Raw genomic sequence first — 16,827 nt, forward strand, 5'->3', positions numbered from 1 at the left:
AACACACTGCCACCAGTGGTGTGCAGCATAGACACAGCCTAGAAGTTACTACAGTGGCAAAAAGGCTGGCCTGGGTTTCAAAGAATAGCAGTGTCTCTCCCTTCCTTCCTCCACTGGGACACCATGCTCAAACCGTCCCTTGTCCTGTGCTCGTGTTGCCGTCTCTGGGAGCACAATGCATGTGTGGCCCCATGCTACACAGTGGGGCCTTTGCGGTAACGTATGGGTCATCTACATTAGAGATGTTTGCAATCAATTAGTAGTGTGGCGGACTTCGCAAAACACATGGTTAGCACACAGCTCCTAAGCCAGGCTGTAATATGTTAAAAAATGTGACTTGGTCTTTTCTACGCTGCAAAAAAGAGCCTTATCTTAACCATATCAGAGGACAGTCATATTGTAAGTGGGTCTTCCAAGCTTATTTTTCTATTCTGTATAGACCCACAGACACCTGGGAATTTGGATGACTGGATAACCATGTAAATAAACACAGTTAAGAAAGCCCCTTTACACAACAGAAGAACCACCTGAGACTCTGGTTACGATCTGTCAATCACCTTATAACTCTGATCACGATCAGGTTCGAAATGTGGTACACCCATGTTGTGTGTGTAGTCAACCATGTTACAACCTGGCTGCAAACTCACTGAACAGCTGCAGAACAAACAGGCCCTGGCATATGTAGCCCAGTTCAGGGGCACGGTTAAATTGTGGCTCAGCATGTGCACAATGCAAGATGGAGTCACATTTTAAACAATGTTTTTTCTACAGTGTAGAAATTGCAATGCAATATCTATCACTGTGGCGGAGGACATCTGAAAATGCATTGCACCAATTTTAAAGCCACCTATAATCCTTTGCCCCTTGCACGGGGAAGGGGGCTGGATGGGATAACCACTTGGATTTTCCCAGAATGCACTGAAATAAATCCAGTTGCGTGGCACATGGGTTACAATCTAAAAATGTGTGGATGTAGTGAGCTGCATTAGCTATAACCGTAATCCTGGCTACATGAAGCACGATTTCTTCTGCAGCGTAGACGAGGCCTACGTGCAGCAGCATAGGACAGTGACACTTACCTGCCCAGCAGCATGGGAAATCACAACAGAAGCATTCCCAAAGCATCACCGTCCCACCAAATGCTCACCCAATAATGGAGACCCCACAGCTACCACTGCCCTGTGATGAGTTAGAAGAGCAGTGCTAGTCTGCAAAACTCACCACAGGCCACCTGCCACATCCCATCTGCTGGGTCACAGCCTCAAGCCCAGCCCTGCCCATACACTTCCCATTTGACTGCCAAATGTTGAGAACTCCCACCAGGCAGATTTATGTTGTGTGGCTTCATTTTAGAGACAAAAAGAACATTTTGTTCCTCTTGAGAATGGACCAGTGTGTGTTATGGGACCTGCCATCCAGTGACATCTGCCTCGACCTACATAGGGATTAGCTGGAAGGCCAGATGATTAATAGAATTTTCGGAGAGACAAGGGCCAAGCAGCCTGTCTAGATTCATCCATCTGCCTGATTAATCTTCGTACTCTAATAGTTCTCTAAGTGCCCATCTAACTACTACTGAAGGGAAACACATTCACAGTTGCATTGTCCCTTCCAGACATGAACTGCTTCCAGCCTCAGGAAAAAGTCTCCTAAACTCTCCTTATACCCACATCTATCTTCACCTCACTTCACTCTGTGCTCTCTTGTCCGGCGCTGGAGAGAGGCGCCACCCTGACAGACTCAAGTCCAGCAGTCCATACTTATTGGTACTGCAAATACAGTATGGATTGTGCCCAGCGCCCTGCCAAAGAGACTCTACCTCCACCTGCAAGGATCATTTCTAGGGTAGTTCAATATCCAGGCCCTTCAGTCCTTGGTCTCCCAGCTAACAAGGGAGCTAGCAATAGTGGTGGCTTACAACACAGACCCCTGCCTGCTCGGAACTAGGCCAAATTCATGTCACACAGACTAGTACCAGTGACCGACAGAGGAAGAAAGGCTCCATATCCTATTACCTAGCTCCTCATCCAGGTTCCTTCAAACGCCTCTCTCTTAACCTACTTTTTTCTGATCAAAACACGAGCAATTACCTTACCCTTTACAGTGACAACACTCTGGAGACACTAGTCTCTCCCTCCGGAACTGTCATGGACTCATGTCATCTGTTTCTCTGGTACGCCACCCAGAGTACTCTCTGGGACTTCACACACTGCCACAACCATCACCTCCGCTTGGTGTTCAGTTCCTCGCTGGATAATACGCTTGTCTAACAGACTGAATTTGCAAATGCGGTATGTGGCAATTTAATTCATTCATCGGGACTGGCCCTCTGGGGTACAGAGAGCAGCATATTGCGATACAAGGGGTTGTCTGCTCATCAGCCGCTTCTGTGCTAGTGCTGCTGGGAAAGCTGGAGGGTGTGGCATAGGATTGACCCACAGGTCGCCGGATAAATTCAGAAGTGAACTGAGGCATGGGCAAGAGGGAGTTTAGCTGGTCTGAATTCATCCCTGATGTACTTCCACTGACTTTAATGGAGTTCCATCAGAGATGACCTTGAGTCTGAGGGCTTGTCTACATGGGGACATCCAGGAAAATTAATCTGAATTAAGGAAAAATGTGAATTTGAAGTGGATTATTTAAACCTCACTAAACCCCTGTGTGGACACTGTTAATCAGAATTAAAGTGACCTTAATTTGGTTTAATTCACTTTGAAGACTGAGGCGCCTTTCATTCTGAATGTCGGTGTTCACACAGGGATTTCATGTGGTTGAACTAATCCACTTCAAATTCACACCTTCTGTTAATTTGAATTAACTTTCCTGGATGTCCCTGTGCAGACAAGCCCTAAGAGAGAGCATGGGGGTGTAACTTGCTGGGTAAGGGGATTGCTGGAGGGAAAGCAGCTAATAAGGAAGGCAGAGGAAGGTGTACATTCAGGTAGCTCCCCTCACACGCTGCTTTTAATGTACAACTTTGTGTATCCTTTTCCAACCCCTCATTGTGCAAATGACACCAATTTAGATATGCTCTCACTCTGGTAGACTCCCTTATGCCCACTTACTGATGTCAGATTTGCACACTGTGATGAAGTGGGGAATTTTCATGATATTTTGTATGACTATTGTGTGTGGCTCAGTTTCTCCTAGTGCTGCATATTTAACAAGGAGATAGGGAAAGGGTGTTTGCTCTTTGCAGAGACACAGAGATCCAAATATGACTAGCAGAACTTGCAGTAGAAAAGGCAGACCACAGGGGAGCAGCAGGATAATGGTGGCTGCTTTCTTCCCTTCTGGTTCACCTCAGCCCCACACCCACGAAAGAGACTACTACCAGGGGAGAGGTGGGGATGAGGCACCTCTCTTCTACATTCCAGAAGAAATCAAATAGAGGGGTGATCCTGTACCCATGACAGATGTGCCCCCTTATTGAAAGTGTTCCTGTATTTGGTACCCTGAAGAGAGATTTCCAGGAAAACTTCTCTCCTCACCATCCCCAGGAGTATCTTTACACCCTGGGGGATCACTCTTCACTTCACAATAACATCCTTCAGTTTGGCTTGACTGGGAGCCCCGGTGCCAAACAGACCCCAGACTGACAGAGCAGTAGGTGGCACAGGTCAGGACTGAGGTGCATTAGCAGGGTTGTGAGGGGCCCAGGTCTGGAACAGCAGTGTGCCATGGATTGGGACTGAAGGGCACTGGTCTTGCTGAGAGTGGTGGTCTTGCACTGGACTAAAGCAAGGAGTGCTGTGGGTCAGGACAGAGGTGCACTGGCAGAGCTGGGGGTGCCCCAAGCAAGCTGGAAGGAGCTGGGTAGCAGCCTGTCTCAGCTAGCAGTCACTCAGTCAGGTTGCATGGTTATTTCCACCAGAACTCACCTCCCTGGGGCTCAGACCCTTCCCGCCGCTGGACTGGAGGACAAATCCCTTTTCACAGGCAACAGCGCATTTCATGTGTCCCGGGCCACCGGACGTGCAGTTCACCAAGGCATGGTCGAGCTGCAGTGGCATGCAGCTGCCCTGCTCCCCACAGGTCCAGCGGGCACAGCTGTAGAGGAGACAAAGGTGGGAGAAGAGAATCAAAAGACAGCTCCCCATGGTGGGGAATCCCAGCGCTTTTGCAGAAGGAGGAGCTCCTCCCTTGCGGCATCACAAGGGAATACCCCGTGCGCCAGCACCCGCTTGGGATGGGTCAGCACAGTCGGTGTCCAGGGCTCCAATGTCCAGCCCAGGACGGGTTAGTACAGATAACACCATGGTTGGATTTGCGGTTCTCTCGGATTGGCAGGCTGTAAAGCTCAGCTCATTCTACACCGGCCCCTTTGGTTTCCTAAGGGAGACGCTGGATGGCAGATGGTTAACACAGGGAGTTTCCCTGCAGTCTAGTCCTCAATTAATCTGCAGAGGTGGCAGCACCAGTGGAAGGATGGAGTGAGGGGGCTCAAACCACCCCATATCCAACAGCTTCTTATTTAGGCATGCACTCACGAAGGTTTGCTCTGGGGACAAGAGATGTGTTCTGCCAGGGGTACTGGATCCCAGCATATCCCCCATTCCTCCGGCTCTGCCTTAGTTTAATCTCCACCTGCTCCCAGCACACAAACTCCCACATACTAACAGTTAAGGCCCCAGTCCTACGCTTGGGTGAGAGGCAGTGCTGTCTAGTGGAGAGAGCAGTACAGTGGCAGCCAGGGAACCTAATTTCTGGTCCCAGCTCTTCCACTGAGCTGCCATGTGTGTGACCCTGGACTCCTCACTTCACCCCTCTGTGCTTCTGTTTCCCCTCTCAGCCTTCAACTGTCTGACCTATTTGGGTTGTAAGCATTTTGAGACGTGGACTGCCTCTCGCTATGGGTATGTGCAGCACCTGGCGCAATGGGGCCCTGATCTCAGTTTTAGCCACTAGGTGCAGTGTGAATCAGACCCTTGAAACCCCGGGGAACAGCATTTTAGTTAACGAGACTGCGCAGGCACCAAGATCAGCCCACGTGAAGCCAATCACAGGATCAGGGCCCAAGCGGGCATGTTTTTCAAAGCCACATTTCCAGGACATTATGGAGCTGTACAAACACATAATAAGAGACAGTCTAGCAAGAGTAGGTAAAAATGGCAAAAAAACAACAACAACCCACATGACAATTTTAAAAGATCGAAGGTTCCTTTTGCAGGCAAAGGGATTGTTCCGATATTTCCCCCCCCGAAGACTGTCCCTTGAGAAATGCTGGGACAGATCCTCAGCTGTTGTCAATCAGTGTAGCTCCGCTGACTTCAGTGCTGAATTTATGCTACTTGAGGATTCGCACCATTTTTTCCCCATCAGCTCTTCATTAGAAAATAATACGGGCACATCCTGAGAGGCGCTGAGCATCTGGCACTTCCATGGGAGCTGCAGGTGCTCAGCATCTCAAAGGATCAGGACATAAAATGCTGCTGCTTGGGGATCTGCTTCCCACCTCTCTGCATCCCTACGGGGACCCTGCTGGCCCTAGGAAATCAGAGCCCCCTGGAAACTCAGAAAAGCTGTGACAGCTGAGTGGAGATGTACAAACAAGGGGCTTTGAGGGGACCCTATGGATTTCAAGGAGCCCCAACCCTGCCTGAAAGAATCCCAGGACAACCCACGGCCACAAGTGGAGCAGTGAGTTGCTCAATGGCACACAGCCCCCACACAAGGGATCTCCCAGACGTTTGGGTTTACTCTACAAAAGTGTAAGCTGATGCAAGCCTGTAACTCTGTCATGTGTTAATGGTCGTCAGATGGAAATGGGGGCAGGGACTAGGCTACCGAGCAAATCCCAGGGGAAATCACTCATCATTTAGTTACACAAGTTAAAACAGTACAGTGCTCATCTGTGCTCACACACAGTCTCCCACGTACTCTCACACCTACCCCTGAGCGACACAGTGCTCATCTGCACTCACGCACAGCCTCATGCACTGACAGCCATACACAGTCTCTGTCACACACACGCTGTCACACCTATCTCAGAGCGAGCGATACCTGCATCGGGGGAGGGAGATCTGTGTTTCGTATATACTGTGACAACTCTTGTATAGCTTGTCATATTATTAAAGGGGGCTTTGAGGGGACCCTATGTTTAATTAAAACATCCAATCACATTCAGACACACAAATATATCGGGGTCTCTCGAGTTCCTGGCTATCCTGTAACCACTCGAGCAGCCTTCCTCCCCTAGGGTCACTCTTGTGTGCGGGCACCACCCCAAAAAACCCCTTATGGAGACCTGAACAAACCCAATATACATGTAGCCAGCTCCTGCAAAGGCTGTGTCAGCAAAGCACTGAGCTGAGGGGTTTGTGTACTGGACACATATCCACTGCAGCTAAATACATCCTGGACTGAACGGTGTGTGGAAAATCAGGCCAGGTCTACACTTACAACTCAGGTCAACATAGCTATGGAGCTCAGGGCTCAACACCCCTTGAGTGCCGGAGCTATGCTGACCTAACTCCTGGTGTAGACACAGTTAGGTTGGTGGAAGAATGCTTCTGTCATCCTAGCTACCATCACACAGGGAGGTGGTGTTCCTACAGTGACAGGAAACCCCCTTCTGTAACTGTAGTCTGTGTCCACACTACGGGGTTACAGTGGCATAGCTCTGGAGCCATGGCTATACCACTACAGTGTCTGTAGCGTAGACATGGCCTCAGACACTCTCCCTCGTTCCTCTCAGCCCAGCTTCGCTGCTCTGCGACTTCTCCTGTCCCTCTTCTCTCCCCACAGGACCATCTCTGCTTTGATTCAGCACCGCAGGACCGGCAAGGAAACTGTCAAGTGGCGGTGTTAAAAAGGGAAATGTGCTAAAAACTGAATATGGAGTAACTATGGGTCTAGGATTTGGGCTTTACCTACTCTCGACAGAAGGTGTCCTTGCTACTGTCATAACTATAAAGGGAAGGGAAACAGCCCTCCTGTGTACAATACTATAAAATCCCTCCTGGCCAGAGAATCCAAAATCCTTTTACCTGTAAAGGATTAAGAAGCTCCGGTAACCTGGCTGACACCTGACCCAAAGGACCAATAAGGGGACAAGATACTTTCAAATCTTGGGGGGGGGAGAAAGGCTTTTGTTTGTGCTCTTTGTTTTGGTGGTTGTTTGCTCTTGGGACTGAGAGGGACCAGACATCAATCCATGCTCTCCAAATCTTTCTGAACAAGTCTCTCATATTTCAAACTTGTAAGTAAACAGCCAGGCAAGGCGTGTTAGTTTTATCTTTGTTTTCTCAACTTGTAAATGTACCTTTTACTACGGTGTTTACCTCTGTTTGCTGTAACTTTGAACCTAAGGCTAGAGGGGGGTCCTCTGGGCTCTTTAAGTTTTGATTACCCTGTAAAGTTATTTTCCATCCTGATTTTACAAAAATCATTTTACCTTTGTCTTTAATTAAAAGCCTTCTTTTTAAGAACCTGATTGATTTTCCCTGTTTTTTAGATCCAAGGGGGTTGGATCTTGATCCACCAGGAGTTGGTGGGAGAAAGGAGGGGGGATGGTTAATTTCTCCTTGTTTTAAGATCCAAGGGGTTTGAATCTGTATTCACCAGGGAATTGGTGAAGAGTCTCTCAAGGCTACCCAGGGAAGGGAATTAGCACATTGGGAGTGGTGGCAGCGGACCAGATCTAAGCTGGTAGTTAAGCTTAGAAGTTTTCATGCAGGCCCCCACATCTATACCCTAAAGTTCAGAGTAGGGAAGGAGCCTTGACATGGTGGCAGAGTGGTGGGATCATTTTAAACCAAAAGCCAGTAAAAAAATTTTTCTCCTTTCTAGCTGCTTAGAAAGCAGAGCTGAAGGTAGATGCATATCTTATCTCTCCTTGCCTGAATGCAGAGGTGTTAAGTTTTTTTTAACAAGGGTCTTTGTTAAGAGAAGGGTTCAAGCAGTGAGCAAACAGCTGGCAAAAGGTATTTACAAGCTGAATTGTTTTTTTTCTTTCTACCTCTCGGGGATAGCTAGTTAGAAAGTCTCTGTTACCTAGCAGCCCTGAGCTGAGTGCATCTCAGTTTCAGTGAACTGCAGAGGGGGTGTGACCCAGCCCAACAAAGCAGGAAAATGAGTACCAGTGACACCGCTACTAAACAAGAGCTGGCGAGACTGGCGGCAGAAGAAAGTGAAAAAAATCATAAGAGACTGCTCAAAATAAATGAACTCGAGAAAGCAGCTACTGAAAGAGAAGAGAAAGCCAAAGAGGAGGCCCACAAGAGAGCTATGGAGCAAAAAGAAAAAGAGATGGAGGAGAGAGAAAGAGAGAGGAAGCATGAACTGGAATTAGCAAGGGCTAGGCCAGATATACCGGCCAACCCTAGCAACCGCTCTCCAGGTACCACTTCCCATCCCAGAAAATTCCCCACCTACAAGGCAGGCGATGATACTGAGGCCTTCTTAGAAAATTTTGAAAGGGCCTGCCTTGAGTATAGCATCACTACAGACCAGTACATGGTAGAGCTGAGGCCGCAGCTCAGTGGACCCTTAGCAGAGGTGGCGGCTGAAATGCCTAAGGAACACATGAACAGTTATGAACTTTTTAAAAACAAGGCCAGAATCAGAATGGGGCTAACACCCGAGCATGCCCGTCGGCGGTTCAGAGCTCTAAGGTGGAAACCAGACGTGTCATTTACCCAACATGCCTACCACATTGGGAAAAAATGGGAGGCCTGGATATCAGGAGCAAATGTTAAATCTACAGAAGAGTTGCCCTTCGTAATGCAAATGGAGCAGTTTTTAGAGGGTGTTCCTGGGGAAATAGAAAGGTACATCCTAGATGGGAAGCCCAAAAGTGTAACCGAGGCGGGGGAGATTGGAGCCAAATGGGTGGAGGTGGCAGAAAAGAAAAAAAATAGTAGCAGTTGGAGCGAATATCAGAAGGGGCAACCCGAAACAAAACCCTACCACCGGGGACAACCCAAGGCCCCACCTACATCCCAAGGGAAACCCCAGACGCCTTCTCACCCCACCACACCAGTCTCCACCAACCAACATCGCCCCGGTGATACATTAGCAGGGCGATGTTTTAAATGTAATGAACTGGGACATATAAAGGCCCACTGCCCCAAGAACTCCAACTGATTACAGTTCATTACACACAATCACACCAAAGATCCCCAGGCCCAGATGCCTCTCTCATACCCTCGGAGCGAAGGGAAACCTTGAGAGTGGGCGGAAAGAAGGTTATCGCGTGGAGGGACACTGGGGCACAAGTGTCGACTATCCACCAATCCCTAGTGGACCCCAAACTCATCAACCCGGAGGCTCCGATGAATATTCAACCCTTCATGTCACACTCTGTAACCTTGCCTACAGCCAAGTTACATGTCCAGTACAAGGGCTGGTCAGGAATGTGGACTTTTGCAGTCTATGACAATTATCCCATCCCCATGCTGCTGGGGGAAGACTTGGCCAACCATGTGAAGCTAGCCAAGAGGGTGGGAATAGTCACCCGCAGCCAGGCTAAGCAAGCTTTCACCCCCATCCCTGTTCCTGAGCCGTCCACCAGGGCCCCGTCTGTGTTACCAGAGACCCAGACAAAGGTGGTGGAACCGGATCCCCTGCCAATGACTGCAACAGCCATAGTGGATCCAATCCCAGAGACCCAGCCAAAGCCAGTCCCAGAACCGGAACTGGCAACACAACCAGCACCAGAACCATTGCCAGCACTGAGTACAGCGTTTGCAAACCCGTCTACAACTCCAACGCCAGAGGGCACCAGCGAGCCTGAACTGGCAGAAGCAGCAGATAACCCTACCCAAGAGGCTCAGCCAGAGCCTGAAATACCACACAGTGCACCAGCGGACAGCGGTTCACAGTCAACGGAAACAGCCCCAGCACCTGCATCGCTTTCAGAGGGACCAAGCCCAAGTCCACAGTCTAAGGAGGAACTGATGTCTCCAGCATCAAGGGAACAGTTCCAGACCGAGCAGGAAGCAGATGACAGCCTTCAGAAAGCTTGGGCAGCGGCATGGAGCACCCCACCGCCTCTCAGCTCTTCTAACCGATCCCGGTTTGTTGCAGAACAAGGACTTTTATACAAGGAGACTCTTTCTGGTGGACACCAGGAAGACTGGCATCCTCAAAGACAGTTGGTAGTTCCCACTAAGTATCGGGTAAAGCTCTTGAGCTTAGCTCATGATCATCCCAGTGGCTATTCTGGGGTGAACAGAACCAAAGACCGGTTGGGGAAGTCCTTCCACTGGGAGGGAACGGGCAAGGACATTGCTAATTATGTCCGGTCTTGTGAGGTGTGTCAACAAGTGGGAAAGCCCCAAGACCAGGTCAAAGCCCCTCTCCAGCCACTACCCACAATTGAGGTCCCATTTCAGCGAGTAGCTGTGGATATTCTGGGTTCTTTCCCAAAGAAGACATCCAGAGGAAAGCAGTACATACTGACTTTCATGGATTTTGCTACCCAATGGCTGGAAGCAGTAGCTCTAAGCAACACCAGGGCTAAAAGTGTGTGCCGGGCATTAGCAGACATTTTTGCCAGGGTAGGTTGGCCCTCCGACATCCTTACAGATTCGGGAACTAATTTCCTGGCAGGGACCATGAAAAACCTGTGGGAAGCTCATGGGGTGAATCACTTGGTTGCCACCCCTTACCACCATCAAACCAAGGCCTGGTGGAGAGGTTTAATGGAACTTTGGGGGCCATGATATGTAAATTCGTAAATGAACACTCCAATGATTGGGACCTAGTGTTACAGCAGTTGCTTTTTGCCTACAGGGCTGTACCACATCCCAGTTTAGGGTTTTCACCATTTGAACTTGTGTATGGCCGCGAGGTTAAGGGGCCATTACAGTTGGTGAAGCAGCAATGGGAGGGGTTTACACCTTCTCCAGGAACTAACATTCTAGACTTTGTAAGCAATCTACAAAGCACCCTCCGACACTCTTTAGCCCTTGCTAAAGAAAACCTAAAGGATGCTCAGAAAGAGCAAAAGGCCTGGTATGATAAACATTCCAGAGAACGGTCCTTCAAAGTAGGAGACCAAGTCATGGTCTTAAAGGCGCTCCAGGCCCATAAAATGGAAGCGTCGTGGGAAGGACCATTCACGGTCCAGGAGCGTCTAGGAGCTGTTAACTATCTCATAGCATCCCCCACCTCCAACATAAAGCCTAAGGTATACCATGTTAATTCTCTTAAGCCCTTTTATTCCAGAGAATTAAAGGTTTTCCAGTTTACAGCCCAGGAAACAGATGAAGTGGAGTGGCCTGAAGGTGTCTACTACGAAGGAAAAAGTGACAGTGGCGTGGAAGAGGTGAACCTCTCCACGACCCTTGGACGTCTGCAGCGACAGCAGATCAAGGAGCTGTGCACTAGCTTTGCGCCCATGTTCTCAGCCACCCCAGGACGGACCGAACGGGCATACCACTCCACTGACACAGGTAATGCTCACCCAATTAGAACCCCACCCTACTGGGAGTCACCTCATGCCCAAACTGCTATAAAAAGGGAGATCCAGGACATGCTACAGATGGGTATAATCCGCCCCTCTAACAGTGCATGGGCATCTCCAGTGGTTCTAGTTCCCAAACCAGATGGGGAAATACGCTTTTGCGTGGACTACCGTAAGCTAAATGCTGTAACTCGTCCTGACAACTATCCAATGCCATGCACAGATGAGCTATTGGAGAAATTGGGACATGCCCAATTCATCTCTACCTTAGACTTAACCAAGGGGTACTGGCAAGTACCACTAGATGAACCCGCCAAGGAAAGGTCAGCCTTCGTCACCCAGGCAGGGTGTCAATGTACTCCCTTTCGGGCTGCGAAATGCACCCGCCACCTTCCAAAGACTTGTAGATGGTCTCCTAGCGGGATGGGGAGAATCTGCAGTTGCCTACCTAGATGATGTGGCTATTTTTTCTGATTCATGGGCAGAACACCTGGAGCACCTGGAAAAAGTCTTCGAGCGCATCAGGCAGGCAGGACTAACTGTTAAGGCTAAAAAGTGTCAAATAGGCCAAAACAGAGTGACTTACCTGGGGGACCAGGTGGGTCAAGGAACTATAAATCCCCTACAGGCCAAAGTGGATGCTATCCAAAAGTGGCTGGTTCCAAAGTCAAAGAAACAGGTCCAATCCTTCTTAGGCTTGGCCGGATATTATAGGCGATTTGTACCACACTACAGCCAAATCACCGCCCCACTGACAGACCTAACCAGAAAGAAACAGCCAAATGCAGTTCAGTGGACTAATGAGTGTCAAAAGGCCTTTAACCAGCTTAAGGCGACACTCATGTCTGACCCTGTGCTAAGGGCCCCAGACTTTCACAAACCTAGTAACCACAGATGCGTCCGAGCGGGGTGTGGGAGCAGTTTTAATGCAGGAAGGACCGGATCAAGAATTCCATCCTGTCGTGTTTCTCAGCAAGAAACTATCTGAGAGGGAAAGCCACTGGTCAATCAGCGAAAAGGAATGCTACGCCATGGTGTATGCGCTGGAAAAGCTACGCCCATACATTTGGGGATGGTGTTTCCAACTACAAACCGACCATGCTGCGCTAACGTGGCTTCATACCGCCAAGGGAAATAACAAAAAACTTCTTTGGTGGAGTTTAGCTCTCCAAGATTTTGATTTTGAAATACAGCACATTTCAGGAACTTCTAACAAAGTGGCTGATGCACTCTCCCGGGAAAGTTTCCCCGAATCAACAATTAAAAATTGTTCTTGGAATGTCGAACATATTGTTAGTTTTTATATAATCAGTAGTATGTCTAAAGGTCCATGTGTCTTATTAACTCTGTTTTCTCCTAGAGCGCCAGGAAGAAATCACAGCCAGTGTGGAACCGGCTGTCCAACACTATCTGTGATTTGGGGGGCGTATCATAACTATAAAGGGAAGGGTAACAGCCCTCCTATGTATAATACTATAAAATCCCTCCTGGCCAGAGAATCCAAAATCCTTTTACCTGTAAAGGATTAAGAAGCTCCGATAACCTGGCTGACACCTGACCCAAAGGACCAATAAGGGGACAAGATACTTTCAAATCTTGGGTGGGGGGGAAGGCTTTTGTTTGTGCTCTTTGTTTTGGTGGTGGTTCGCTCTTGGGACTGAGAGGGACCAGACATCAATCCATGCTCTCCAAATCTTTCTGAACAAGTCTCTCATATTTCAAACTTGTAAATAAACAGCCAGGCAAGGCGTGTTAGTTTTATCTTTGTTTTCTCAACTTGTAAATGTACCTTTTACTAGGGTGTTTACCTCTGTTTGCTGTAACTTTGAACCTAAGGCTAGAGGGGGTTCTTCTGGGCTCTTTAAGTTTGATTACCCTGTAAAGTTATTGCAAGTGCTCAAGACCTTGGTTTTATGGCTCCCCCAAAAGGAAGTACCTCCAAGAGGCACAGCACCCGTTAAGCTGCTCAGAGGGAAGAGCACTACCTAGTGAATCAGCCACACAGCTTCCTGTAACAGCTGGGGTCATCCCCTGGCCCCGAAGGTCTCCCATCCAAATCCCAAGCCAGTTCAGCTTGTGAGAACTCACAGGTTGCTAGCACCAGGTGTTACAGCTGCAGGAGCCATCTGTGTGGAAGGAACCCACTCAGCCACCACGGACAAATACTCATTGAGCGAAGTCACCAAAAAATGCTGCAGACTTATGCGTAGAACGAACAGAACTCATTGCCGACTCCAGCGACATCCCATTAGCCAAAGTTGCCATGGAAACCTGCGCGGAACAGCCCATTCAGGGTTGGAGGTGGATGGAGGAGGGGAAAATGGCAAGAGAAAGGACCACAAAAAAAAAAAGGCTGTTTTTCCTGCACAGACCTGTTTATGAAGTGAGAAATGGTTTCAGGGCAGCCGCTGCAAATTCTTTCACTAGCTTATATTTCCATTTGCTTCCTTTTGAAAGAATTTGTTTTATGAGCACAGCGCTTGTCAGGTCATTAGCTTCCGAGTGCATCTGGTACCAATTGTAGACCTCCCTCTCCTCTCTCTCCATGCGGTTGTACTGCTCCATAACTGTGCCCCCAATACCCAAGGGCACAACCCTTCCCCATCCCTGTGTTTACCTCCCATTGAATAATCTGAGCTCTTATTCAATGTAACCTTCTCAGGTGTGGGGGTGGGTCTTTTCTCTTGGGACATTTTCTTATCTCCAGTCTCTCAATGACAAGGAATGTGACAAGGGAATTTGCTTATTTTCTGCAAGCCACCCTAAGGATGCCACTTTTATTACTACTGATTATTTGCATTGGCGTAGCACCCTGGGGCTCTAGTACTGGACCAGGACCCCACTGTGCTAAACACTGTACAAACATAGAACAAAAAAGTGGTCCCTTCCCTGAGACACTTACAGTCACTAGGAGTTTGTCCTGTTCTTATTTCTCTGACACTTTATAAGACCAGGTCCATGCCACAAAGATGTTACAATCTACTATAGAAAGGCAGGTAAAGACATCAAGCTGGAAGAGGAATATTGGGGTGACAAAACTAGGAAGCCTGCAATATTGATTTCTGTGCCACAGCACCATGACGTCTGCTGCACATCTATGTTGTGACGCAGCTTCGTAAGCTCATGAGCCAGCGACGCAGTGTCAGCATGCTGCGCTGCAATGATGCTGTGGAGACCGTTTAATATGCTGCTTGCCAGTTCTGATACTGAACAGGGCCTTGTCAGTCTTGGGGATGGGGTGACAAGCGTAGGCTGTGGGATCAGAACTATGCCAGCTACAATAGTGCTTAAAAATGGCTGGGTCAAAAGCTCTGCTGGCATAAACCTCAGAGGAGTTATATCAAGGGAGGGGGCTTGGCTTGGTTGTCTCCAGAATGGTATCATTGATCACAGATTTCCTTTTCAGGAGACTAGTACTCATAAAAAGAACATCATGTACTGTGGCAGCCCTTAGGATCCCATTATGCTAGGTGCTCTACAAACACACAAAAGATGGTCTAGGTGTTACAGCCAGCTTAGAGGCTAGAATCTATAGCATACCATGGTTTGGCATGATTCTCAGGAACAAGTGTCTGTCCATAATGACCCATGGAATCTATACTCCTCAGCAGTATCTGTGGGGACATGCCATAGACAGCACAGCTCTGACCTCAGTGTGAAATAGATCTTTCTTTCTCTTGTTGATTATAACAGATGGATACAGCTTATCCCGTCAGCCCACTCTTGTAGTCCCATGACACTTAGATATTTTGGATGAGGGTCGTGCAAGAAAAATCAAGTAGCCAATATTATTTTTTTCCTCCATGCAAAATCCCAGCCTCTTTTGCAGCCCAAACAAATGATTTGTTGTGACATTTTGGCAAATGGCCATTTTGGCAAACAACCATGTGATGCTTTGAACCGTCCCCTGGATCTTGAGGGCAAAACTCATCAACCAAACAAAATTTCAAATCTGGAAATATCTGAAACTGCTCAAAGAGGGCTCCAATAACTGTGAAACTGTGCAGGTTTTTCAGGAAATTGGACCAATTTTGCAAGCAAAGCAAAATATGAAAACCTCAAATTTCTGAAAACATGACAATTTGGATTTTATTGTGAATATTTCAAAGAGCCCAGAAAATACTGGTGGGCTTAACCAAGCCAAACAGAACCTTCTAAGGCACCATAAATCATCCATAAATCTGCTGTAACATCTGCCCAGGCTGCAGTCTCGTTGGCTGCTATCAAAACAGCCTTTAAAATTAAGCCACAATTTTAACAAGTGAAAAGTATTATTAGAAGTGATTTCTATACTGCTGTCAATGTACAGGGTGATGGACAATGGAAGCTCAAGGCTACTGAAGTCATAGGGAGTCTTGGAATTGACTTCAGTGGGCTTTGGATCAGGGCCATGCTGCCAATCAAATAAGAGATGCCTACCCCAAAGCAATCTGGCAAAAACAGATTGATGGATAGATGAGGAGAGGTGATTGTATATGTGTGAGAAGTTCCTTCAGTGCAGTTTCTATTGGAAATCTCCATGGTCTTTTATGGAAGGAAAAAGAATTTTCCTCTGGGATCTAATGCTTCTAAAGCAGTGGTGGAGATTTCTCCCCTTGGTGGAGCATGATGCAACGTGGTATGATGGTTGGGAGAGGTCTTCTCTGATGTTCTCTTTTCCCTCAAACCAAAGCAGCTTCTTTGAGGAAGGTGCTTGTTCCTGTTCTGTTACTTTAATACAATTTCATTCTCTTTGCCCCACACGTTTGAGTATGTCCAGGGAGAGTTGAGCAGGGAGCATTTTTGTGTCTCCTTTTCTAATAATTATAGTACGTTCCCCATCCAAGATATCACCGTCTATCAAGGACTCTCAAGGCACCTTACAGACAATAACTAATTAAGTCTCAAAGTCCCTGTGGGGCAGGTAAGTGTCATTATCCCTACAACACAGATAGAGGAATATGGAAGTGAGAAGTGACATGACTTGCCAAACAGCTCAGCAGGGCAGTGGCGGAGCTGGGGACTAAACCCAAGAGTCCTGACTCCCAGTTGGGCCACCAGATTTCAACACTAGAACAGGATTGGTGGGAACGGATTCCTGATTCCCTCTTTGACAGCGACAGCAAGTCTTTCACTTCTGAGGCACACACAAAGGGGCTGTTTATACACAGGGCCTCTCCCTGCCAGATGCTATAGTTGAGATTCATTGGCCAAGACCCTGAGATACTGATGACAGCTAGCTCGTGAGACTCAACCTGGACAGCATTAGAATAGCGCTTGTAGGTTATAGGAAGCCACTGAAAAGAACTGGCAGATTGGGGGCGTGTGTGTGTGTGGGGGGGTGCTGCTGGATTCTCAGCTGCTTCTGATTGGCTAACGAGCAGCATCAGCCAACACCACTGATTTGTTACCCACACTTGGCTAGAAGGTTATGACCT

General features: G+C 48.1%; 1 protein-coding gene across 1 annotated transcript in view; it reads right to left on the reverse strand.

Annotated features, from left to right (window-relative positions):
- PAPPA2 (pappalysin 2) overlaps positions 1 to 16,827 on the reverse strand; it is a 184,345-nt gene that overhangs the window by 74,204 nt on the left and 93,314 nt on the right. The window contains exon 15 of the mRNA XM_065553642.1: positions 3,882 to 4,050. Coding sequence (XP_065409714.1) covers positions 3,882 to 4,050 — 169 coding nt within the window. The remainder of the gene's footprint in view (positions 1 to 3,881; positions 4,051 to 16,827) is intronic.

Source organism: Chrysemys picta, chromosome 8, assembly GCF_011386835.1.
Source record: "Chrysemys picta bellii isolate R12L10 chromosome 8, ASM1138683v2, whole genome shotgun sequence".
In the NCBI taxonomy this organism is placed as follows: Eukaryota; Metazoa; Chordata; order Testudines; family Emydidae; genus Chrysemys; species Chrysemys picta.